Source organism: Archocentrus centrarchus, chromosome 19 (genome assembly GCF_007364275.1).
Source record: "Archocentrus centrarchus isolate MPI-CPG fArcCen1 chromosome 19, fArcCen1, whole genome shotgun sequence".
In the NCBI taxonomy this organism is placed as follows: Eukaryota; Metazoa; Chordata; class Actinopteri; order Cichliformes; family Cichlidae; genus Archocentrus; species Archocentrus centrarchus.
In genome coordinates this window covers 22,433,606-22,460,610 of record NC_044364.1, presented here as the reverse complement: position 1 = coordinate 22,460,610, position 27,005 = coordinate 22,433,606, and the positions used below count along the sequence as shown (strand labels likewise).

Sequence of the window (27,005 nt, the reverse complement as noted above, 5' to 3'; positions counted from 1 at the left end):
TAACCTGTGAGCACCTTATGCTATTCATTGGTGATTTTTGAGAGGTAGTGTATCCTGTAGCTACTGATGGCAGTGGTTCCTGGTTTTCCATTTGGTGCCAGCACCACATCATTGAAAAAGTGGTATTGTTTAGGTGGGGATTTCTTGCGCTAGCACCTCCCCTAGTGACTTAATGTCAGTGGTTCCATCTTAAGGACCAGTGTTTTCACTGTCCAGTCTTTCACTGTGGAATTTTTTAGAACCAGAACTAGATTGAACCCCAGCACTGCAAAAGAGGAAAAAGGATGTTAGTGGAAGTTGGGGTAATCCCGAAACTCGAAACGTTCCTTTGGTGTCAGCTTTTTAGGACTCCTACCAGTCTGTTTTCTTCCTTTTTTCTACTCCATGTCTTTCTTATTATCTGATTAAATTGTAAAATCTAAGTGACACACATCATGTATCATGTTGTTCTAACTCTTTATTGGAGCTGGAACACAGCACAGTTTTTTGGAGATTTTCCTTTATAATCGCTCGTTGCCTCTCCATTAACCTTATGGGCTGTACCATCCTGTGTGTACAGGGGGATCTACCTGGCAGCTGTGTTCTACCATAAGGATAGTTTGCTGGTGACGGCTGAAGAGCAGATCCCCATTGTGGAGGTGGATGACTCCTACAGCAGCTCACTCATGCAGGACTTCCTCTGGTTCACAAAGGTACAGAAATGAAACCGTCCAACATCATCATCTGTCCGGCAGGCTTGAGTGACCCCTCTGCACCCTAACTTTCTTTCCTCTCATTGTTTATCTCTGTTATCAGAGTTTTAACATGAAACTGAATTTATTTTCTGCGCCAAATAGTTGTACCACTGGATTTCTCTGATGACTTGTATTTCTCTGATGACTTGTATTTCCAGCAGGCAACCTATATGGAAATAAATGTCTGAAGCGTTCACATCTTGTTTCAAGGTTTTCACCTCCCTCCAGCTTCTTTGTACTCCCACACTGCCCTGTTTCCAGATTCTCATCATGTCTCAGATTTTATGCTTCATTTTTAAATGACACATTTGAAGACAACATCGGTTTCAATCCATTATTTTAAACATAAACCAGTCAACCAACAGAGGAAATAATCAGCAGGTTCAATTAAATTCAAATCAGTTTTGTTTATTTAGTACCAAATCACTTTAGCTTACAGCAGGAGGCTTGTTTAGGGTTAAATTCAATTCGGTTCAATTCAATTCAGTTTTTTTGTATAGCGCCAAATCACAACAAACAGCCACCTGAAGGTGCTTTATATTGAAAGGTAAAGACCCTACAATAATACAGAGAGTACCTCAACAATCAGATGACGCTCTTAGAGCAGCACTTGGCGACAGTGGGAAGGAAAAACTCCCTTTTAATGGGAAGAAACCTCTGGCAGAACCAGGCTCGGGGGGGGGTGGCAGTCATCTGCCACAACCAGTTGGGGATGAGGGGAGGGAGACAGGACAAGAGACATGCATTGGAAGAGAGCCAGAGATTAATAATAACCAATGATTTAATGCTGTCTCCTGAATCCAAGCTGGGAGCTGAAGGCTCTGCCTCCCATTCTACTCTTAAGTACCCTAGGAACCACAAGTAAGCCAGCCTTCATCGGCTCCCTTTATGTATGCTATGTATGCCATTTACATGAACAAATTGAAATTTATTAGATAAATATGATTCAAACCACTGCAGTGTAGTACCTTTAATACCTATAGTGTGCAATTTGTTCATTGGTAATGAAAATACTCATCAGCTGCAGTGCTAACTATGAGAACAGCAGGACAACAGCCTCTGTTGGTTTTGTTCTGTGGTGGCTGGCTTTGAGCTTATTAGTGAATTACCACTACCTTCTGCTCCAGAGTGTGAATCAGATGTCCAGTCTGTTTTCCATGTGCAAAACTGATGTAATTGAAGGGCTGTTGTAGTGATGCTATCAGCATGAAAACTGTGGGAGAGTTGGAATTCCAATGGGTGCGTTCAGACCACAAGAACATTTCCATGGCTTTAGTAACAGGGTGGAGGGGGAACCCCCTTTTTTTCTGTGTCTGCACTTAGAGTTTCTGCAAAGGCTTCTGAATGTCTGGACTAAAATCTATTCGGGAATTTTTTTTCTAATGCAGAGCATAGCTGATGTTAGTTTCCTGTCTGTTGTCCGCAGCTGTCCTGTATGTGGGAAGACGTTAGGTGGCTGAGACAGAGCATGTCGGTGTCCATGTCTTCATCCTCCACTCTGCAGGCCAGGCACAAGATGCTCACTGCTGCTGGGCAGCTGCAGGTCAGGACTCCAGCAAACACACGGCAGGAAATTGACCAATCAGCTTCAATAAAAATAATCAAACAAGGGAGACTGTACAGTGTGCGTTACGCAGAAACCAAACTTTCTTACAGATTTGTTTGTAGAAAGTGAAGTCTGTTTCTCAGAAAGTGCCCTAAAGTCTGTAGGCTGTTTCCTAATTCACACTTTGCAGATTATAGAGTAAAACTGTCAATTAAAGATCTCGCTATAGCTTTTGTCACATCAGCTGTAATCACATCGGTTTACCTGTTCCACCTGCAGAACCTCCTGGGAACCCACAACCTGGGTCGGGTCCACTACGAGCCCATCAAGGATCGCCACGGGAACGTGCTACTGGTGACGATCCGTGACATGGAGAGCCAGCACTCGCTTTTCAGTGGGAAGTGGATGCAGGTCACCAAACTGCAGAGCCAGAGGAAGTCTCTGTCCACACCTGAGGAGCCCTACGCCCTCGACATCCTCATCATCACCATACAGGTGAGGAATAAATGATGTGTTTGATGCCATACTTACATTTAGTGAAGTCTGCTTTCTGTTGAACGTATTATTTGTCATTAAAATGCTCCAAAAGGCACAAAGAGTGCAAACACAGTCCCCCGTATAGAGGCTATAGAGGCTGTAAACATGTTTATTTCTGCTGTAAATTTGGACATTTAAACATTATTTGACATTCTGGTCATAGGAACATTCATCACTGGAACAGAATCTATATGACAGGAAATAAAGTCTTGAATTTAACCTGTTTTCTGTTTCTGCCCTTCAGGACATTTTGGCGTACCAGCGGCGCAGCACCCATCGGCTCGCCCCGGGCCTCTACCTGGGCTACCTGAAGCTCAGCAGCTCTGTAGACCAGATCAAAGTCCTGGTGTCCCAGCGGACCCCCAACATGCTCTGCCATACCCGCGTACGAGACAACGCCAACGTCTCCAGGTACCCACGTGTCCTCAGGGTTTGTGATTATGGGAATGGAGCAGATTTTACCTCAGGGTTTCATTCAGTGCTGAATAGAAGCACTGAATAAAACACATGAAATGAGTGAAGCACATAAACACCTCAAGGCTGAGCTGGTTGAAAGGATGAAAGAGGCTGAGAGACGGGGTATGTGTTCCCAGTTGAAGGACAGAGGAGGATGGAAGGAGTTTAAGCAGGTTCAGTCATCTCTGTGGTGATTCTTTCTGAAACACATTAACAGCTGTCTTACGTCAGGGAGGTCACTCGCTTTCTGACTGTGTGGTTTTTGAATGTTGAATTCCCATTTTTGTGGTGTTTTTGTGTCCAGTGCAGAGCAAATGCTCTCTGGATTGTGTGTTTCTTCAGCAGCATTTGTCAGTAGCGACTGAATAACAAACTCACAGATGTACGTGGCTGGGCTTCCAAGCTCAGCAGTTGGTTCAGACATCTGATCAGGAAGGCTCATTGGTGTCCTCCTGTTTGCCTGACTGGAAGGGAATCCCAGAGTTAACCCAAAATATGCTGGAGGGATAGCTCATCTGGGCTGGGAGCACCTTGCAATCTTCCAGGAATATCTGGAAAAATTTGCTGGGGAAAAGGATGTGGGCAAGTCCCTGCTCGGTCTGCCACCACTGCAGCCCAACTTTGGATAAACAGAGGATGGAGAGAACAAAGTAACCATCAAGAGACTAATGAACGAAGGAAGGAAGAGATGAAGAAACAATGGAAGGATAACAAAGAAAAGGACTAAAAAAGGAAGGAAGTAACAAACAGAGAAACTAATGAAGGAACTAAAGTGAAGAAAGTAATGAAAGAATGAAGAATCTAAATAAGGAAAGAATGAACAATGAAAGGTGGGACCAATGAAAGAACGAATGAAGAAACTTAAACATTGAAACTAACAAAAGAAAAATGAAATAAATGAAGAAACTAGTGAATAAAGGAAGGCACAAACAGAATGAAAAAGAAGGAAAGAACCATCAAAGAAAGAAATGAAGGAACTAACAAACAAGGTAAGAAACTAAAGAACAAACTGAGAAACTCCAAGAAAGATGTAACTCCATTACAAGAATGTTGGGAACCTCGGCAGCATGGCGTTCCCACCTCGGAAGGACTGGAAAGTGAAAAGTGATGAATGAGGCAGACAGAAGAGGGAAGTTTCACTGTTGAATGGAGGGAATCTCCATTCGGAAGAAACGGGAGAGAATAAAGGAATGAAACCCGGAAAGTAAAAGTTTCTGATGTGTTTTAGAGTTTGTGAGTCATTGTGCAGATGTGCCTGGTGTTGATTTTTCTGTCAGTTTTGGTTGGAAGTGGGTTTCAGGTCAACAGAGAACCCACCCTGTGGTTCAGGATATGAATGCCCTGATGTCAGGTTCAGACTGCAGGAAGTGCCTGATGGTCTTTGGAGAGAGTGTCAGTGAGCCCCCTCTGTCTGTGTCTGTGCTGTCCCATCAGGGAGGAGTGGGACTGGATCCAGACACTGGCAGCTGCCGGAGAAAAGGACCGCAACGAGGAGGACGGCGAGGAGGCGGTGCCCCGGGCAGAAAGCCACGCCCCTTTACTGTACTATGAACTGCAGACGGCGATCAAGTCCCTGCTGAAACACATCAACCTACCTCTGCACCAGGTATGCACACCTTCACCTACTTTAGCTTACAGCAGGAGGCTCGTTTAGGTTTCAGTTCAATTCAGTTTTATTTGTATAGCGCCAAATCAGAACAAGCAGTCGCCTCAAGGCACTTTATATTGAAGGTAAAGACCCTACAATAATTACAGAGAAAACCCATCAATCAAAACGACCCCCTATGAGCAAGCATTTGGCAACAGTGGGAAGGAAAAACTCCCTTTTAACAGGAAGAAACCTCCAGCAGAACCAGGCTCAGGGAGGGGCAGTCATCTGCCACGACAGGACAAAAGACATGCTGTGGAAGAGAGGCAGAGATTAATAATAACAAACTGCACAGTGTTTTTTATGTTTTTGAGTCTCTGAAGGTTCTGTTTGTGTCATTTTTTAAAATTATTAAATGCTCTTTATTCCCAACTTTAAAAAACTAGACTGTTCCTACATGTAACACCTGAAAACATCAGGGGCAGGTACTGAACAGGTGTTTCAACAGGTCAAACAAGCTCTGAATAACGGAGGTAACTGATCCAACCATCGAGACCTAACAACTCTACAGGAGTTATTAGCCTGTTCGTAATGTTACACAAACTCTGCAGAATTTTATGAAACTTGGTGCAGATGTGGAGAAAAGGGAAGAAACTGTTAAAAATTGGTTCAGATCCAAGTTAAACCAGTCACTCAGACAGGATCCTTTAAAGATATTAAAAAAGTCTTAAATTTAATAAACAGAGACTTCAGGTGTTCCTTTCTTACGGACAATGAAGCTCCAGTTACTGGATGTTTTTGTGTCTTATTACAGAAATTGGTTCATTTTTTTGCATATTATTGTTTTATTTTACTACGTACACTCATTTTAATTGATTTTACATTTATTAGAATATGCTGTGTAATACAGCAGATAGAAATGCTGTCAGTGTGAATACATTAATTTATTTTGTTTTATTTTCGCTGAAAAAGGTTTTAAATCAGCTTCAGTGATATATTTAAAAAGTCTTCACAGGCATTAAACGTATTCATACCCTGGTCAGAAAAATCTTGAGATTAACACTGAGGATGATGATGGACATGAGGAAGGATGAAGGACAAAACTTGCAGCAGCGAGTGTGGTGTTAATGCTATCGTCCTGTGACCTGTGTCCGTCCTTCGTGTCACGTTTACAGTCAAAGTTTGGTTTATTCTGCAAGTAATGGATGTAATTAAATGCAGAACTGTGTGTGTGTGTGTGTGTGTGTGTGTGTGCGCATGCAGGCCCGTCACTTCCGGCTGTACAGTCAGGAGGTGGTGGAGCTCGGTCACGGTGTCTCCTTCCTGCTGCTGCTGCCCCCCGCCGATAATGTTTGCTCCGCCCCCGGACAATCCAACCCATACACGCCGCTGTCAGGATTCCTCCACCTTCCCCTGCAGATGTTCGAACTTGGTAAAAACACACACACACACACCAGCACATAAACACAGTGTTTCAGTCATGATATACCTTATGTTACATCAGTTTGTTAAGCAATGACATGTTGACCTTGTTTTCACGTCCATGCCTCTAAAGAGCACCACAGGGGTGACGGTTTTTTAAGCCACCTCAGAGGCATCGCTGTGGTTTTCTCACCAGCTAGTTTCCATCTTAAGATGATGCATCATATTCTGACTAAAGGATTTCTAAAAAACGAGATCATACAGCTTTGGTAAAACTTTAGATGTAATCAGAGACAGAAAAAACAGCAGCGAAGTTTGGATGGTTAGTGTAGTTGTGCCAGCTGACAGATAATGATGTTACCTGGTGGACAGCCACACGCTGAAATCTGAGCTGGCCTGAGAAGCATTTAAATATTTGGTGTCCAGGATGCTGTGAGCCCGTGGGCTGCCGTTAAACCGTGAGCTTTGAAAAGCTGAACTGAAAGACGTGCTGCACATCAACAGAGCTGGAGAGGCCGATGACGACCACCAAAGAGTTTTGGAGGGCCCGTGTCTGCTCAACAAAATGAAGAGAAAAACACCCAACGCAAGGAGACGCCTGGAAATACGGTCAATACGTCAGAAGCTAACATGCAGGTAGAGAAGTGATGATGGGCTCATTTTAATGAAGTCTGAGAGGACTTTCCAGACCACGAGCTGAATGAAGAATTCAATGAGGCTGCAGAAACATCGAAAACCATCGCCATCGCTCTTGAGAGTGGCAGACCTTCCACCCTAAACTTGAAGAACTGGAAATGTCCAGGCCATTTCCAGGTTTTACGAACTCTAGGCTTCCCAATCAGGGAGATACCGTGCACTCCGTACCCACTGTGAGGGAAAGCAGTGTGTTTTCTTCTTTAGTTAAGCAGGTGTTGTGATTTATGGCATGTCTTATGGTACAATCTCTGTCACCGGTTATGTATCCTGATAACATATCTTTTACTCAGATTCCACTGTTTTATATCAGCAGCAGCAGCTCTGCAGTGTATTCAGATATACCAGCATTTACAATAATGACTCACAGAGCAAATCTTGAGGTGACTTTCCTGAAGCTCTGAAACACTGAGGCCGGGTTTTCAGGTTTACAGGCTCGCTCTGCAGACGTCTGGCAGAGCTCCACAGTTTTATTGTGGAGGGATCAGCAGGGACAGACGGAGCTGTGTTGCCGCAGCACAGACACACACCTACGTCTGCAGAGAGAAGCACTAAATCAGTCTGCAGGCTCCAGCAGGACGGCCTCTCCGCTGACCCCCAAACACACAAACACAAGAATGTGTCAATAACAGCCAAACATACTGCACAATGCTCGCTCTTTGTGCGCGCTGCTGCTCGCTGCGCCACGTGAAACTGCTGCCGTGAAGCTTTGTCTTTAAAGCTTTAGGTTTCCTTACTTCTCTGTCACTTTTCTGCTTTTTTTTTCTTCCTTCAGTGCACTTCTGCACCTACAAAGAGAAGTTCATCAGCCTGTACTGTCGCCTGTCCTCCGTCCTCGACCTGGATGCCCTCATTACCCAGCAGGCACTGCGGGAGGCCATCACTGACAGCGAGGTGGCCACGGCCAAACAGAGGCATCAGCTCATCCTGGACTACATCCAGGTAGCTTCAGCCATTTTTACCCTTTTGGCCTGTTTTGGGACTAATCCCAGCATGCATTTCACACCAGCACACACTCTTCATCATTACGTTTAGATTTAAGGTTTGTTCTCACATTTTTATCATACAGTGTATCACAAAAGTGAGTACACCCCTCACATGTCTGCATATATTTAAGTGTATCTTTTCATTGGACAACACTGACAAAGTGACACTTTGACACAGTGAAAAGTAGCCTGTGTGCAGCTTATATAACAGTCTTCATGCAGAGCAACAATTCATCTTTTAAGATCCTCAGAGAGTTCTTTGCCATGAGGTGCCATGTTGGAACTTTCAGTGAACAGTATGAGAGAGTGTGAGAGCTGTACTACAAAATTGAACACACCTGCTCCCTATGCACACCTGAGACCTAGTAACACTAACGAGTCACATGACATTTTGGAGGGGAAATGACAAGCAGTGCTCAATTTGGACATTTACGGGTGTAGTCTCTTAGGGGTGTACTCACTTTATTACTGCTGGTTTAGACATTAATGGCTGTATATTGAGTTATTTTGAGGGAAGAATAAATTTACACTGTGGCTTGCAAAAGTATTCATACCCCTTGAACTTTTCCATATTTTGTCACATTACAACCACAAACATAAATATATTTCACTGGAATTTAATGTGAAAGACCAACACAAAGTGGTGTACAATTGTGAAGTGGAAAGAAAATTATACATGATTCAAAACATTTTTTACAAATAAAACACTGAAAAGTGTGGTGTGCAAAAGTATTCAGCCCCCTTTTCTCTGAGTGCAACCAATTGCATTCAGAAGTTGCCCGATGACTGCTAATGACTAAAAACAGTCCACCTGTGTGTAATCTAATCTCAGTACAAATACAGCTGCTCGGCCTCAGAGGTTGGTTAAGAGAATATTGGGGAGTAAACAGCATCATGAAGTCCAAAGAACACAGCAGACAGGTCAGGAATAAGGTTGTGGAGAAGTTTAAAGCAGGCTTAGGCTATAAAAAGATTTCCCAAGCTTTGAACATCTCACGGAGCACTGTTCAATCCATCATCCGGAAATGGAAAGAGTATGGCACAACTGTAAACCTACCAAGACAAGGCCGTCCACCTAAACTTACAGGCCGAACAAGGAGAGCACTGATCAGAGATGCAGCCAAGAGGCCCATGGTGACTCTAGAAGAAATACAGAGATCCACAGCTCAGGTGGGGGAATCTGTCCACAGGACAACTATTAGTCGTGCACTGCACAAATGTGGTCTTCATGGAAGAGTGGCAAGAAGAAAGCCATTGTTAAAAGAAAACCATAAAAAGTCCCATTTGCAGTTTGCCAGATGCCATGTTGGGGACACAGCAAACATGTGGAACAAGGTGCTTTGGTCAGATGAGACCAAAGTTGAACTTTTTGGCCAAAGTGCAAAATGCTGTGTGGCAGAGAATGAACACTGCACATCACTCTGAACACACCATCCCCACTGTCAAATATGGTGGTGGCAGCATCATGCTCTGGGGCTGCTTCTCTTCAGCAGGGACAGGGAAGTTGGTCAGAGTTGATGGGAAGATGGATGGAGCCAAATACAGGGCAATCTTGGAGGAAAACCTGTTGAAGTCTGCAAAAGACTTGAGACTGGGGCGGAGGTTCACCTTCCAACAGGACTACGACCCTAAACATAAAGCCAGGGCTACAATGGAAGGGTTTAAAACCAAACATATTCATGTGTTAGAACGGCCCAGTCAGAGTCCAGACCTAAACCCAATCGAGAATTTGTGGCAAGATCTGAAAACTGCTGTTCACAAAAGGCTCTCCAATTTCCCAAACACTCTGCCCAGTTTTTCTTCAGAAACATTATTGAAAATTTTACTCAGGAACATTTCAGTCCAGTTTTATGTTTTTAGTTCAGTTTCGCTCTTGGATATTTTGGCCATTTTGGTCCAAGTTTCTCAGACACTCGGTCCAGTTTTCCTCAGTTTCCTCTGAATGTTTCCATAACTGTCTTTATCAACAGTGCTGTTTTTTAGAGATTTGTGGAGCATGCTCTTGGCAACTCTTTACTTTACTGACATTTCAGTTCCTGCTGTAAGATGAATCAAATATTTGCTGCCTTCGTCCTGGAGGAGGTTAGCAGCTCTCTGCCACAGTTTGGAAAAGGTCTGGTAGCTAGTTTATGGAAACATGTCACGCTAACCAGGCTGTGAAACATTCAGGGAAAAATTTTCTAATAGATGTGGGAAAAATTCCTGAGCTGAAACTTCTACGATGGCAAAAACTGTGCAATAAAAACAGTGGAGCAGTTGTGAGTCAGCTGACCTGGAATCAGCAGTTTTATGCTGTCTGGCTGATGTCTGGCGGTTTGGTTTCGGCTACGCTCTGATTTATTCAGCAGATTAAAACGACCTTCAGGCTTGTAAACGTCTCTGCGGTGTGAAAGCCGACATTAATCAGCAGAGAATCAGTCGACCGGCAGCTCATCAAATAGAGACTCGGTATAATAAATCTCATTTTCACTACGACTTCATTTCATATCAAGTTTTTCTAAAACTGAAGCTGGTGTGAAACAAATGAGTTTGTAATCCAATTTGAGACATTTATGGAGGCAATAAAGAGTAAGTGCTGTCAAACAACTTGTTTTTCTACCCCTAAAAAGCCCACGGCCGGCACGAGTCTGAAAGTGAAGCCGTCTGGAGATTTCTCTGAGTGAAGGGTGCTCGCCGACGCCGTTAATGGAGGCCGACCACGAAACCACAAGGGTTCTCTCCAGTCGCAGCGCTGCCAGTGTGTGTGTGACACCGTCGTCTCACTCTCCGCCTGTGATCTGAAACCTCGGAAAAAAAGTGGCCCCCAACCACAAATTGCTCAGAAATAGAGGGAACGTCAAGGGAAAAAATAATAACCATCAGAGCACGCGGAGGTGAGGATGGATTCCTGTTTGAAGCCATCACAGTGGAGATATTCCTGCGTCGTGAGGAGTTTCTGGCTGAAATGTCTTCCAGAAACATCCTTAGATTTTAAAAAATATCTGGGTATATGAAGTGTCCTCACTTTGGTGGTTTAAGGTTCAAACCTGGTTTTAGGATGGTTTTCAGGATGTCACTGAGTGCCCTCACAGCTCGAGAAATACCAGGATGTATTTTAGTGTAACTGAGGTCAACACAAACATTTAGGCTTCGAGACTTTTTGAACCCCGACCTGAATCTGAACCATGAAACCACATCTGCACTCTCAAATAGCCCCTGAGGCTCAGACAGATGTCCTTAGGCCAAGGCACTTAATTATTTTAACTGTGTAGACACATGGAAGTCCAAAACTTAATATTCCTGTCTCCAAAGATTCATTTATAATCCAGTGAAGGTTCTTTATTATTAACATGATCAAACTTACTGTCATGGCCACACCCTAGTTTTGACATTTAATTAACATTAAACTGACGTTTGCATCCCTTCACTGTTGGAAATGTAATTTTCTAAAGTTCAGAGTCCTCTGACATTACTCAGATATCTCTGGTTTTTCAAATTTTCCTGACTTACGAAAGATTTTCAAAACTAAAAATTTTGTTTAAAAATATGAATGTACAGGAGTAACCATAATTTTCTTGCTTTATTTTACAGAAACTTTACAAAAACTACTTCACAGAAACATCCTAATATACAAAAATAAAAAAAATAAAAAGTCTTATTTTACAATGTTATTATTTTCAAAAAAATTAATTTAAATAAGGGGGTCTAAACAAAAATTCCCTATTTTTAAAACCTTTTACAAAAATTTTGACTTGGATCTTTTTATACTTTTAAAATCTAAATCCCACGTTTGTCCTTACAAAGTTAAACTGCAGCCTCAGCACGTCTGTGGAGGTCCCGGCTCTGTGTGTGTGTCACAAATTAATCATATTTCTTATTGATTCGCTGCCTTTTGGTTTTCATGTGTAAGGGCTCTTATTCAGGTCCTCTGTGCCGTCAGTAAACCCTTGAGGTATCGCTGGTTTTCATCAGGAAGTCAAGTTTCTGTTTGAGGATGTAAGTTTGGATCAGGAGGAAACAGAAGTGCCTGGACGGGAGCTGCTGCGGTAATCGGACACAGACCCACTGAGGTTTGTGGGAATTGATGCTGAGCAGAGCACCGCTGTAGCTGCACCGTCCTAGGAAACCTCTGCCTATCTGCCTGCATCGGTCTTTGTCTGAAATCATGAAGCTGTGAAGCTGCTGTCAGTCTGATCAGCTGCAGATGGAAACTTCATCATCAGCTCGCCGCGTCCATGCTGCTGTAAGAAGTTCGCCACCGCACAGTTTTCCCCTGAAGCTCCACGCCACCTCGATCGGCCTGAACCTTCCGGCTCTGTGTCTTATCTGTGGTGGAATGATTTCCAGTCTGTCACAGGGAAGCTGATTCTTCTCACTACCGAGCAGTTTTATTCTAGTGCAGCGTAACTTCCGGCCAAGAAGCAGATGTACGAGCAGATTCATCGTCACGAGCAATTTAAGAGAATTTTTGATGCTCACCAAATTTCCCGGAGGTCTGAACAAAATACATGAGTGATCAAAAGCTTTTTGAGTCCTGAACAGGCAGAAAGACTTTTTCAAATAGATTTCCTTAAATTGAATAAAAGTGGTTCTAATTTCTGTGATGGCTCAATTCAGTCTGTCCCACTACATAAAAGCTTTGGTGTGATCATAGAGCTTTTGCAAGTGGACAAAGTTTAAAAAGGCTTGTAGTGGAAACACTGAAATGAACAATCACAAAGAAAACAATCACAAAGAAATGACAAGTGACAAACCTGCACCACTGTTAAAGGGGAGACCCAAATACCAGGTGTGCGCTACAAGTCTGAGCTAAACACCTTCAGGTAGCCAGGTATGCTTTGCATTCTGGGATGCAGCAGAGTACCACAGACATGCAGAATTCAGTTCAGTTTGATTTCTATAGCGACAATTCACAACAACAGTCTCCTCATGGAGACCCAACAATCAGATGACCCCCATGAGCAAATAGTTTGTGACGGGCAGAAACCTCCAGCAGAACCGGGCTCAGGGGGGAGCAGCCATCTGTCGTGACCGGTTGGGGGTGAGGGGAAGTTTTTCTTTGCATATTTGTGATTGTATTGTTGTTATTGTAGGGTCTTTACTTTACAATATAAAGCGCCTTGAGGCGACTGTTGTGATTTGGTGCTGTATAAATAAAACTGAATTGAATCGTATATTTCCCGGGTAAATACGAATTCTCCATGTTAGCCACAGTCCAGAACACTGCACCTTCTTCCTGTGTTTACCTCTGTTGCTCCCTCCCAGGACACATCTGGTCAATAAGCAGACTGAACGTTCTCACCTGGTTTGCGGTGACACATTTTGGTTTGCTTGAAATTTTCTCTGTGTGAAAAGAAACCAAACTACAGGCGAAAGCTGCAAGTTTACAGACTCATCAACTGACACTGTTAACAGAGGAAACAAACTGTAGGTGTGACAGAGTCACTGAACAAGGCTCAGAAAGACCAAAAACAAACACAGAGATCCTAAACCAATCAGAAAGCTTTCATTTTGTAGCTCATCAGCTCCCCTATAAGACGAGGCGGTTTTTCATGTATCTGTATCCGGGGGCCGCTGGGTCATTCATAACTTCAGCCTTTGTTGTTGATGCATTCATCAATTTTTGTTTGTTTGTTTACTTGTTGTGTTTAGATTTGATGATGAGAAGGATGCAGATTAGCAGCAGACTCATGCTGTATCGCATCATTTCCTGCGTGGACCCAGTGTGGGGCTGATGTAATCGTTCACATTGATCCTAGTGCAGCGCTCAGCAGCAGCTCACTTTGTAAACACTCAGCAGAGACGTGCCGCTTCCCTCTGTGGGACGAGCAGGAATCTCCTTCATGTTTTCCTCTCGGCAGACTCGCCGCATTCTTTCCAGCCGAGTCATCGCCGCTGTCAGTCTCCCCGCCGAGTGTGTTGGCGTTTGGCTGTCTCTATGAGGACCGCCGTGGGCTTCAGACCTCAGGAGAGACGACGTTTGATTGTAATTCAGTGTCCTCTCCTGCTCTCTGACAGTCGGTTAATTGTTGCTAATCACACTTTATTCTCTTCAAAGGAAAACACATTTTTCACTGTTTCCAGATGATTGTTGTCATATTATCAGTTCAGACCATTAGACCATTCATAAAGAAACCCTGTCATATTTATATAGAGAGCCCTGTTGGGCTGAACTAAAGTAATATATTACTTTAACTGAAAGAGTTGGCAGTATATAATAATCTTAAATTGTTTGTTTTTGTGGTTTCTTTGTTTTTGGCTTTTTCAGACAAATATTCATAATAAGCTGCAAGAATCCCACTGAGAGTTCATAGCCCACAAATTAAAGGCTGATGGAGGCTCCGTTTTCTCTTTAAAGTGGTCGTTTTTACATCTTTTCCACTATAATGACACAAACTAATTACAAGCTGATAGATTTCTAAAAGCTTTTTGGGGGCTGAACTGCAAATTAAAGTATTTGTAAAGTGTTTTTAACCACTCAGCCAAATTTGAATTTGATAAAGACTTACCGGGTGGCCGTGGGTCCTGCCTTCAAACCTGACAACACTCACCTGGTCATTGGCAGCTGGCTTAAACTAGTTCAGAGCAGTTAGTAAAAAGAATTATGATTGTTCTTAATGTCATCATCACACGTGTACCATCCTAAACCAAATGCATCATATATGGTATGTTAATATAATGCCTTTATTTTGTGTATCTCCTTTTTTCCCCCCAAAGCTTTGATTGAAGCACCTGATATCTGCACTGATTTCCTAAACCTCGTCATTAAAAGTAGTGTTACACAAGAATGAGGTCAAAGAAGGAAAAAAATTTAGGAAAGCTTTCATTCAGAGACATATTGTAGGGATATAGCACTGCTGCTCTGATTGCCCCCTGATTCATATATAGTAACCTTCTAAGCAAACAACAAGCCCATTCCACTTAAGGTTGAAGAATTAGTGATCCGTGTGGGACAGATACTCAGCTCACACTCACAGACCAGTATGGATCCATGAATCCCAGCTGCAAAAAAAGTCACACTGGAAACCTTTTGATGGCTAAATTCAGCAGTCCAGTTCTACATCATCACGCTTTCAGCAGGTACTTTACCAACAGCTGAGCAGTGTGACCCAGCTCATGGGGATCCTTAAAAATCCATAAATTTACTTTTCAATATGTGTTATGTCTTTACAAAAAAACACTGCAAATCCTCACAGTGGTACCAAACTATTCATAATCAGCTGACGACATCAGTCATCCCACTGATAACGTGAATAATGTCCGCAGGTCTTTGTGACCCTTGTTGGGCCAGCTCTGTAGACTGATTTCAACAACATAATAAATAGAACAATGTATCGTCTGCATAGAAATACACTCTGATATTGTGTATTTGAGTAAAAAAATAAAGAATAAAGTAACTCCTATAGCTCCTATAGCTCGAGTTTTTGGATGTTTGCTTACTGTCACTTTGTCTGCATCTCTGTAGCAACTGGATGAGATGCGCCGTGATCTTCGCTGGATTACAGATGCCCTGCAGTATGCCCGCTACAAGCAGCCTCGTGGCGGTGTGCCCATCACCTGCTTGGTGGATGCCAGCGTTCCAGAAAGCGACTCCGGTCAGCAGAAGACCGACTCCACCTCATCCAACATGGACTACCTGCCCACACCCTCTCCCTCTCCAGAGCTTCGCCGGAGGAAAGCCATCAGCGGTGAGGCATCGTTCAGCAGTTTAAAGTTCATAATCACAAAAATGCACACAACAAATGTTTAACTTCATCCTGTGTCTTCTAGACTCTCTGCTTGGCTCTGATGAAGACGCATCCTCTGAGGTGTTTCTGCCCACAGACAGCGACTACGACTCCAGCGACGCACTGAGCCCCCGTGATCTGGACCTGCTCTACTCTCCGGCCCAGGATCTATCCCAGCAGGCCGTGCACTCGCTGGGTGGCAGTGCCCCAGACGTGCTTCAAATCAATGAGCTCCGGTGATTAGTGCACTTTCTTTAACCATGTAACTGTCTTTGCATGTATGCAGTGTTCATTTACTTCATACTGTAGATCACAGTAATTCATCAGTACATCACATGCAGCATTAGTCACCTTCAACTGGCACTGGGGTGCTTTGCAGTCAAGTGAGAGGAGTCTGAGATGAGAATTAGTGTGAGGCCATGGTTTTCAGCCAGAAAAGGATGGGGTGGAGGAGGTCTTGTTGTTGACTGACAGATTGGTGCGGTGTCTGCAGTGATGTGGACATTGTAATGGTCTGTTTTGGTAACAAGAGAGCGGAAAGTTGAGCTGTTGACTTACTAGTCAATCATTGAATACAAGCTGTGGGTAGTGACCGAAAGAATGACATTGAGGATACAAGCAGCTCCTCTAAAGCACGTGTGGGCTCACTGGCATCAATGTAACAACTAGAGACCGTGAACAGTCAATGAAATTCAGCAATTTATGGTTACAACAGGCAGAATAAACAGTTCAATTCAGTTTTATTTATATAGCCCCAAATCACAACAACAGTTCCCTCAAGGTGCTTTATACTGTAAGGTAAAGACCCTACAATAATACAGAAAAACCCAACAGTCAAAACGACCCCCTGTGAGCAAACCCTTGGTGACAGTGGGAAGGGAAAAATTCCCATTTAACAGGAAGAAACCTCTGGCAGAGCCAGGCTCAGGGAGGGGCAGTCATCTGCTGCAACCAGCTGGGGCTGAGGGGAGAGAGACAGGACAAAAGACACGCTGTGGAAGAGAGCAGGAGATTAATAATAACTAATAATTAAATGCAGAGTGGGGTATTAACAGAGTGAAAAGGTGAATGAAAAAGGTATTCATCATAATGCATCATGGCAACCCCTCTAGCAGCCTAGACCTATAGCAGCATAACTAAGGTATAGTTCAGTGTTACCTGATCCAGCCCTAACTATACGCCTGATCAAAAAGGAAAGTTTTAAGCCTAATCTTAAAAATAGAGAGGGTGTCTGTCTCCCAAATCCAAACTGGGAGCTGGTTCCACAGAAGAGGGGCCTGAAAACTGAAGGCTCTGCCTCCCATTCTACTTTTAAATACTCTAGGAACTACAAGTAAGCCAGCAGTCTGAGATTGAAATTAATATTTTTATAAATTTAATTATTCAAGACCTTTGATGTGAGAAAAAGAAAGATTTTAAATTCTATTCTAGATTTAACAGGGACCCAATGAAGAGAAGCCAATGTGAGAGAAATCTGCTCTCTCTTTCTAGTCCCTGTCAGTACTCTAGCTGCAGCATTTTTGACCAGCTGAAGGCTTTTCAGGGAGCTTTTAGGACAGCCTGATAATAATGAATTACAATAGTCCAGCCTAGAAGTAATAAATGCATGAATTAGCTTTTCAGCGTCTCTCAGAGACGGGATGTTTCTAATTTTAGAAATATTGAACAAATGCAAGAAAGCAATCCTAAATATTTGTTTAATATGTGCATTGAAGGACATATCCTGGAGACCAAGGTAATGCCATCCAGAGTATCTGGTTAGATACCATGTTTCTAAGATTTGTAGTGCCGAGTACAATAACTTTTATACAATATTTTTTATCTGAATTTAGAAGCAGGAAATTAGAGGTCATCCAGGCCTTTGTGTTTTTAAAACATTCCTGCAGTTTAACTCATTGGTCTGTGTTGGTTATCTTCATGGATAGATCCACAAGACCCTTTCACACATAGACACTGGTAAGGGGAACTATGTGAGAGTGCTGTTTGTAGATTACAGCTCAGCATTCAACACCATAGTTCCCTCCAGGCTGGTCTCTAAGCTGCTGGACCTGGGCCTGGGCCCATCCCTGTGCAGGTGGGTTCACAGCTTCCTGACCAGCAGACCACAGGTGGTACGAGTGGGTCACCTCACCTCATCCTCCCTCACCCTCAACACTGGATCCCCCCAAGGCTGTGTGCTCAGCCCTCTGCTGTACTCACTGTACACCCATGACTGCGAGGCCACGTCAGAGTCCAACGTCATCATCAAGTTTGCTGACGACACTGCTGTTGTGGGACTAATCTCTCACAATGAGGAGACAGCCTACAGGAGAGAGGTCTCCCGCCTGGAGAACTGGTGCCAGGAGAACCACCTCCTGCTCAACGTCAGCAACACGAAGGAACTGATCGTGGACTTCAGCAGGAAGCAGCAGAGGGACTACCATCCACTTGTCATCAGTGGTGCTGAGGTGGAAAGAGTGGACACTTTCAAATACCTGGGAGTGACCATCTCACAGGACCTGTCCTGGACTCATCACATAAACATCACTGTGAAGAAGGCCAGACAGCGTCTCTACCTCCTCAGGCGGCTGAGAGACTTCAAGCTCCCACTCAAGGTGCTCAGGAACTTTTACACCTGCACCATCGAGAGCATCATGCGTGGGAGCATCACCACCTGGATGGGAAACTGCACCAAGCAGGACTTCATGGCCCTAAAAAGGGTGGTTCGTTCAGCTGAACGGACCATCAGCACCACCCTCCCCAACCTGCAGGACATTTACACCAAGCAGTGCAGGCTGAGGGCCATGAAGATCCTAAAACAGCCCAGCCACCCCGGACACTCTCTCTTCTCCCTGCTCCCATCAGGCCGGCGTTACCGCTGCCTGAGGACTAAGACTGAAAGGTTGAAGAAGAGTTTTTACCCACAAGCCATCCGTCTGCTCAACTCTGAGCCCTAACTGGACCATTATTGCACAATGTAAATATTATAATTTATAAAAGTGTGTATAGTGTATAGTATATAGAGTATAGTGTATAGTGTGAATTACTTTTTTTTTTTTTTTTTTTTATTCTTCTTATTTATATGTGTGTGTATATATGGTTGCAGGTACAAAATACATTTCACTGTGCATTGTACTGTGTATAACTGTGCATGTGACAAATAAACACTATCTTACTATCTTATCTTAGATAAAGCTGGGTATCATCTGCATAGCAATGAAAATGTATGCAATGCTTTCTAATAATACTGCCTAAGGAAGCACGTATAGTGTAAACAGAATTGGTCCTAGCAGTTTGATGTAGATAAACTACTAGAGATATGAACAAGCGAAGGATTCTGCTGATTGATGTATGATGGTGGTAAACACATTAGATAAGATAAGATAAGATAAGATAAGATAAGATAAGATAAGATAAGATAAAATAAGATAAGATAAGATAGTGTTTATTTGTCACATGCACAGTTATACACAGTACAATGCACAGTGAAATGTATTTTGTACCTGCAACCTTATATACACACACATATAAATAAGAAGAATAAAAATTAAAAAAAAGTAATTCACACTATACACTATACTCTATATACTATACACTATACACACTTTTTAAATTATAATATTTACACTGTGCAATAATGGTCCAGTTAGGGCTCAGAGTTGAGCAGACGGATGGCTTGTGGGTAAAAACTCTTCTTCAACCTTTCAGTCTTAGCCCTCAGGCAGCGGTAACGCCGGCCTGATGGGAGCAGGGAGAAGAGAGAGTGTCCGGGGTGGCTGGGCTGTTTTAGGATCTTCATGGCCCTCAGCCTGCACTGCTTGGTGTAAATGTCCTGCAGGTTGGGGAGGGTGGTTCTGATGGTCCGTTCAGCTGAACGAACCACCCTTTTTAGGGCCATGAAGTCCTGCTTGGTGCAGTTTAGAAGGTTAGAAGGTTACCTACACAAAGTGATCTGTGAGTCACTTCACATGTAGATTTTAAAGATGGGAGGACCTCAGGATGTAACTACTGCTCCTCTGCATTGAAAGGAGTCAGTTGAGGTGGTGACTAGGATGCCTGCTGGACACCTCCTAGGTGAGGTGTTTCAGGCATATTCAACAGGCAGAAGACCCCAGGGCATGGTGGAGAAATGACCTCTCTTGGCTTCCCAGAAAGTGCCTTAGTGTCAGAGATTCCCAGACCCAGATACAGTGGCTCATATATTAGCAGACTGAAACTGAGCCTGTCACATATAAAACCCACCCAGTGTCCACTTACTGGGCTCAGGAGTCAGCAGAGAAGTTGATTTAGGGTTGTGATTAGGTTCAGTAGCAGGTTTCCAACTCTGCACTTCCATCACAGTCTGAAAGCGTCTGGATAGGAACCAACCAACTTTTCATAGGAGCACCAAATCAAAGCCAGTTAAACACAGAGTCAGACCGTCACTTTCATGCATTCATGCTCAGTGAAACACAACTTTTAGTTTTTCTTTGCTGATTCTCATTTGTTAATCATTTTAGTTGCTTTTGATTTTAGTTTCTTTTGTGATGTTAAATGTTGCTGAGGGTCGGTATTAATACTCCAGCATGTCCTGCATATTATTAGTGTAATCTGATTACTCCTGTTATGATTTCCTCTTAGGTACAGCGTGTGCCCACTTAAAGACCTCCCCCTCTCCCCAATGGCAAAGGATCCTAAAGACGTTCCCCTCTCCTCACCCCTCCTCCCTTGCTCACCCTCTCGCTCCCAGACCTTCCCCACCTCCCCCTCTCTCCCCCTCTCCCCCAGATTCTCCAAAGATCTTCCCCTGTCCCTCCCCCTCTCCCCAGCTCTATCTGATACTACTCGGACTCTGGAGGGCCTCTCCCTCTCAAAGAGTCACCATGAGGGCCCTGCCCCCCTCCGGGCTCTCGCCAACCCCCCCGCCAAACGCAAGTTGCTTTCCAGAAGCCACCGGGGGCAGTACTTCAGTGGGCCCCAGCGCTGGCTCAAGGGCCACAGCGGAGAGAGTCACACCGGATCTTTGTCGGAAGGAATCTACACCAAGCAGCTGGACCCCGACCTGCCCCTGCCGGGGGACCTACCTTCCCCAGAGGGGACCACTTATGTCAGCCATACCTCCTGCGTCCTGGAGAGTCGCAAGAGTCGACACCGGGATCCACGACCCCATGTTCGCAGGATATTTGTGGAGCCCTGCAAAGAGCTGTCGCCAGGCCACGAGAGGAGGGGCTGGGAGGAGGAGGAACAAAGGGTAGGGGTGACAGAGAAGGTGAGGGCCGCAGGCGTGTCAGTGGTTGTGGAGGGGGGGGAGCCAGAGGGAGCCACAGCCCAGGAGGTGGACTCAGATGACCAAACCAATGCCCAGGTGTCGGAGATACTCAGCAGCACACTTTAAGGAGGAAGCTCTTCAGACACACGTGTGTATTTAAAACAAACCACCAAGTCACAATTTCACATCCTATCCAGCCTCTGTTCTCAACACAACACAACCCCCTCACTCAGTATTTATGAAAAAGCCTCATTTCCAGCTCCATATTTTATTCTTTATTCTTCTCTACTAGAGCAGCTTTGCATGATTCACAGTTCAAAATAATCCTTCTTTACCTTATAATCACCCTGGGTGCAGCCCTGCACTCCAACCTCTGTGTGTAACAAGCAGTTTTAGCTCCTCCCCCCTTTAAGCAAACTTTCTTCTGATTGACTGACCCTCACAAACAGAAGGTTTGAATCTATTCGGGTAGGGTATTCTGTTTTTGAGATGACCATATAAGGGCAACTCAGCTTTGGGCTCACAGGGCTTACTGCACACACAGTGAGCTTATCATTAGAAACTTTGACCACATTTAATATGAACATCCAATAACATCAGATATGATAGGAAGTGAGGAGAAGCGGAACAGTGTGTTCAGATCAAATACAAAGTGAAGTTGTGTAGCATGGTAACTTACAAAGACATGAACTAATGCAAAAATGGCAATTACACAAGTAGAGAAAATGTCAACCTCGTGAAAGCCTTTCAGCTGAGATAAGTTAATCAGTATGTTACTGATGAGTCTATCTGCTGTACTCCTTCTGCTCCTGTTGACTGTTTTGGGCAACTATTTTTTGCCAGTGTATTTTCATAAGCTGTGTGCATTTAGTGAAAAAGGTACATTGAATATTTAATATAAAAGGAATAAAACACATAAGCCTGCTGTAATAGACTAAGTAAGGCCAGTAAACAAATTTTCTCATAGACTCCTATGCCTTTGGACCAGAGAAGTCGCCCCCTGTTGGATATTAGAAAGAATGCAGGTTTGAGGGAGATTCAGATCCATCTTCTATGTACAGTCAACGAGCATCACACCTAAATATCACCTCACTTTTGTTTCCCTTCGTTTCTATCTCCTTACCACAGTGATGATTGGCCAGCTGTGTTGTTGATGAGCAGCACCCGACCTCCGCAGATTGTAAACTCAACTAAAGTTGCTGGTTCAACTCTGCCAAGCCTCAGAACCCATGGCATCGACTGTTACCCAGAAAAAAAAAAAAAAAAAAATCAGTGCAACGAAAAACCAAACACCACTTCTCCGACCAGGAACTTTGCACACGGCTCTGCATGTCGACCAAAAAAAAAAAAAAAGACAGGAAGGAAGGTGGTTTGATTGATTGTTGCTCTTCAAGAAAAAATTGCCCTAGTTTAGATTTATTTTCACGGCCCTGCCCTCAGAGCATGGATCCCCCTCGACTTGAATGTACAGTTCAGCCTGTTTGTTCGTGGCCTCCTGTGACAATTGAATCCTGTCTTTCAATCACTGTTGTTCTGAGCTGCTCCCATGTGGTGTCCTTGTGTAAAGAAGAAGAAAATATATATGAATATATTATTCCCCTGAGTCTTGAGCATGGGAACTGCCTCAGTCACTAAACAAAGACCACTACAAACCTTAAAACATGAAGTATTTTTATATTCTCGGTTTAAAGACAAACTGTTTCACCTTGAATGTGGATGACTAGTTGGAGTTGTATTTTGTTGGCATGAAGTAGTCTGTAGCTGTTGTTTTTTTGTTTTTATTTTTGACTGAAGCGTGGCGTCCATTTTGTGCTTCCTTTTGGGTTCAGCATGAGTTTGGGGGGGGTTCGGTTTAGCCTGCACTTCGCCTTCTCTTCGGACCGGCCATGCCGTTGGACCTGATGGTGTTTGTGATTTAGTTGACTTTTGGTTCAGCTTCTTCCATGATTACTGTAGGCTGGTGGTGTGTTTTCTGTTGGTGTTTTTTCTTTTTTCTTTTTTACTTAAAACCTGCACCTAAACTGCAGCCATTCCATCTGTATTATAGGGAAGTGACGTAAAAGTCAAGAGCAGTTTGAACATGCACAGATTCTTAACGTATGCACAGTATTTTAAAAGTGCATTTTTAACATTTGCACATAGTAGTTATGGAATAAAAGCTAATTAAATATTTGATTCAATTGGGCATTAACTCTGGCAGCTTCTACCATAATGACTGTATAAAAGGTCAGTTTAAGGTCCTCGGAAAGTGTTGATAAACTATTAATTTACAGGTTTTATTCTTTCTTCAGATGTGTGACAGATCTTTAGTGATGTCTAAAGATTTCAGCTTTACAACCAGACGTGCATTAAATGTACCAACACGTTTCTGCTGCAGCTGTCTCTTTATCTCAACTCACAGTTTTGGTAATTCATTTATTAGTATTCATACTGAGAGTTACATGAGAACATCGTTATTGAAATCATGTCTGAATGGAAGCTGAGGTAACTTGAAAAAACACACTCTTCCCTGCCTATTGGGCGTAATATAACCACTATGGGAAAATGTGTAACACCATGACTGGTTGCCAGTGGTTTCTGGAGGGTTCTGACTCTTGCTGGATAAAATTGATTTCAAAGAAGGCGTCAAAAGCCTAATAGTGATTGCTTTGGTTGCTAACAGGCTACCTGTAGTTTTTTTTATGTTTGTCTGCAAACACCTGCCAGCTATTAATCCAGTGGTAGTAGAACCTGAAAAAGTGACGCAAACCGGAAATGAGCAAGGTTTGCCTTCAAAGTAAAAGTTAAGCCTCAGTATTTAGGCCAAACTTTTAAAGGTGCAACTTTTTTTGAAGTCGTACATTCTGGTTTTGATTCACACTCTTCAAAGTCACACTACAGGTGTTTGTAGAAAGGTTTGTCACTTCTATTCACTTCCATTTGCTGTGACTGCAGCAGTATGCTAGCAACCAAAGCAGTCGCAAGGTTTTCCCCAACCAGTTTTAGAAATAGGTGGTTGCTGGGTATCACTGACCAGTCTGTAGAAATGAAGTCTACAAATGTCACCAAACGTCCAGCTCCCAGTACAACACAAACTCCAACACAATCTCCACATGAAGACAAAAACTCACACTGATGTTAGAGTGTGAGTTATGGTTAGCCAACCAACAGCATTAGTAGAGGAAGCACCAGTTTTATGTAGTGAAGCTAGTTCAGCCAAACAGGAACGTGATCTGTGTCAGAAATGCAGTGAACATCAGATAATGTTATGATCTCAAGGTACAGCTAGTTAGCTAAACTAAAGTTGGTAGTTTGCTAATGTTATTGTGGGCTAAATTTGGAGATCCTAATTAGCCAGCTTGCCAAATTCAGAATTCAGAAGAATTTATTGTCATTATATGTCAAACAGAGAACGAAATTACATTCCAGAACACCCATCCAAGAAAAGACAAACAAACAGGGGAGATAAGTGTCTGCGGCCTTGCAGCCATCAAAGGCGCTGCCGTTTAAAAAAGATGGAAACATAGCGAATACAATGGGGTAAGTGAGGAGAAAAAAGCATCTCATACTTTGCCCTACTTAACAGGGCACAATATAAGGTTAGATAACGCATAGCGTAGTGTGAGCACATATACTGCATGGGAGTGCTAGAGTGGGGAGGAGCGGGAATAGAAGGGAGCCAGCGGAGGCGAGTGGGTTCATGTTACTGTGGAGCTGACCCAGCTCCCCCCTCAGCTAACAGTTCCTGATAAGAGGGGGAATGTTCATCAGCAGCCTTGGTCTAGGGCAGGGGTCGGCAACCTGTAATACGGAAAGAGCCATTTGAACCCGGTTTCCACGGAAAACAAAACAGTGAGAGCCGCAAATACCAGCAGAAGCTGGTAGCGGCTATCGCGAGTGACGCATATGTTGAGAAATTAAAATAAATGATTTTATTTTAATATTTCAAGATCACAATAATGTTCCAATTTAAAACTACAACAAAAACCGAACTGACAAAAATAAAATGCACTTCAATTGGATACTTATAATTTACTTCCACGAGCCGTACAGAGCCGCAGATGAAGCCTGAATGAGCCGCGGGTTGCCAACCCCTGGTCTAGGGTTACCAGTTCCCACAGGTCAGAAGACGGGATAGTGTGGGGGCATAGAGCATCTGTTTACATAAGATCCAGGAGAAAAATGAGATACCCGGCTATCCAAGGCCGGTCGGGGAGCCAAATTTCACATACTACAATTGGTTTGGTACAGGCTGTCACTGATTATTTGCTGACAGCCTTACAGTCAGCTAAAATGAAAAATTAATGATATATAAAGTCAAAGAGGATTGATTTTAGCCAATAATAATTCAAAACAAAGAAAAGGCATCTAACTAATGGATCCATTTTACAGTATTCACAAAAAAGTGATGAAAAGCAGGGTGTTTAGCTAGCTAGCAGTAACTTGGCTTCAAACCATGTATTTGGTGAAAACTATACTGCAGTTACTTACTGTTAGTAATAACAGAGGCGTCCTGGATTTGATAAATAACAAGCCTACCAACAGTTCTGAAGCTCAATAATGATGCTTTTATTTCCAGCTTTACATTCTGACTCTGGGACCATATTTGAGTAATGAAACATATGTTTGGTATCAAGCGTCGCATTAAGATATGTCCACACATAGACTTTTTTTTTTTTTTTTCAAACAAAGGTTTTTCCATGTTTGTTTTGATAAATATCAAGAGCATGCTAACAGGTGGTGTTACAATCCTAACCGTGTGGAAATGCTGGCAACTCAGAAGTCTAAAAACAATAACAGGGTGTGTGGTCTGATGTCAAAAAAGAAGATAAAGCTAATACTAAACTTTGACATTGCAAGACAACATCTCTATTTAAGTTGTCCACATGTAAATGCACAGATGGAGTTTCTGAGTTTCACCCTGGAAGGAGCTGCTTTCTAAATCTGCAGTTTAACATCTGGGCAAAAGGCCAAAACACACAGAAAAGCCACATTTAACAAAATAGCTGTGTACCTGTGGACAGGCCCTCAAACCAGTTTATTACAACTTGAAAACTGTTTTTGTACCTGTGGCCATCAGTTCTATTAATTATGTAAAAGTAACATCATAAAACCAATCATAGTCAGTGGACAAGTATTTGTCCCAATAATTCAAACCACTCAAACTATACTATAAATTTCAATAATTTTACAAGAACATTGTTGTGTTGGTGCTTTGCTGTCAAGCTTCACATTAAATTTTCCTTTTGCAGCAGTAAATTTGATGACCAGAAACATGATGTGACCGTGACTGTAGTCTGTCATTTTATTTTTATTGAGGCTTTAACTTTATCGTGTGTAATTTTTACTTTTTTTAATGCTTGAATTGAAAATGTGAAAGGTGGATAGAAACGTTAAACTTTAGTTGCCTGATGACTACAAAGGTGTTGGCTACAGCTACAGAAATCAAAGTTGTAATAAACAGTAGTAAACAGACAGATGGCTTCATTCATCATCTAAAATTTAAAAAAGCAGCAGCTGCTCAGATTTTAAACACATCAGGAGGTTTTTGGATTTCGAGGCTTAAAGTTCATCCGCAGGAGCTGAGCGCTTCAGTCTGTTTGTGTCACAAAAGCTTTTATTCTGAAAGACTGAACACCTAAAGCTTCGTTCGGGTGATTTTGGATGATTTTATGTTTTTTTTTTCTATTTATTTCACTTTGTTTTCATGTTTTCCCTCAGCTGTTTTTATCACAGAAAAGCTGAGAGAATCCTCTGTCTGTATATTTTTTGATCACCTCCATTTATCTTAAAATGCCTTTTGCATTCACTTTAATGCCAATTTATTTATTTGCAGCAGAAACTGATGACATGACATGTTTTTTTATGGACTGCTTTATGAAAAGTGTTTTCATGCATTTTGACTTTTGCAACCTCACATGAATGGATGTATTTTACCAGCTGAAATAAACTTTGTCTCATGTGGATGTTGTGCACTTAAACCTCCGACTGTGTGTTTTGTGAAGTTCTTCACCACTGTACCCATGACATGCTGGGTATGTGAGTGAAGTGCTGCCACTCAGAAATAATGTAATGCAGTTTTTTTTTTCCTTAAATTATGTATTCAGTTGCAACTTCGTTTCAGCAAGCTT

The 27,005-nt window shown here is 42.9% G+C and overlaps 1 protein-coding gene across 1 annotated transcript in view; it reads left to right on the top strand.

The window, feature by feature from the left end:
• Positions 1-26,786, top strand: part of ankfn1a (ankyrin repeat and fibronectin type III domain containing 1a) — a 133,252-nt gene extending 106,466 nt beyond the window's left edge. The window contains exons 16-26 of the mRNA XM_030755334.1: positions 560-692; positions 2,161-2,277; positions 2,560-2,775; positions 3,062-3,228; positions 4,708-4,879; positions 6,125-6,293; positions 7,752-7,918; positions 15,407-15,629; positions 15,712-15,904; positions 20,268-21,043; positions 22,024-26,786. Coding sequence (XP_030611194.1) covers positions 560-692; positions 2,161-2,277; positions 2,560-2,775; positions 3,062-3,228; positions 4,708-4,879; positions 6,125-6,293; positions 7,752-7,918; positions 15,407-15,629; positions 15,712-15,904; positions 20,268-21,021 — 2,311 coding nt within the window. The 3' untranslated portion in view covers positions 21,022-21,043; positions 22,024-26,786. The remainder of the gene's footprint in view (positions 1-559; positions 693-2,160; positions 2,278-2,559; positions 2,776-3,061; positions 3,229-4,707; positions 4,880-6,124; positions 6,294-7,751; positions 7,919-15,406; positions 15,630-15,711; positions 15,905-20,267; positions 21,044-22,023) is intronic.
• Positions 26,787-27,005: the final 219 nt, after the last annotated feature.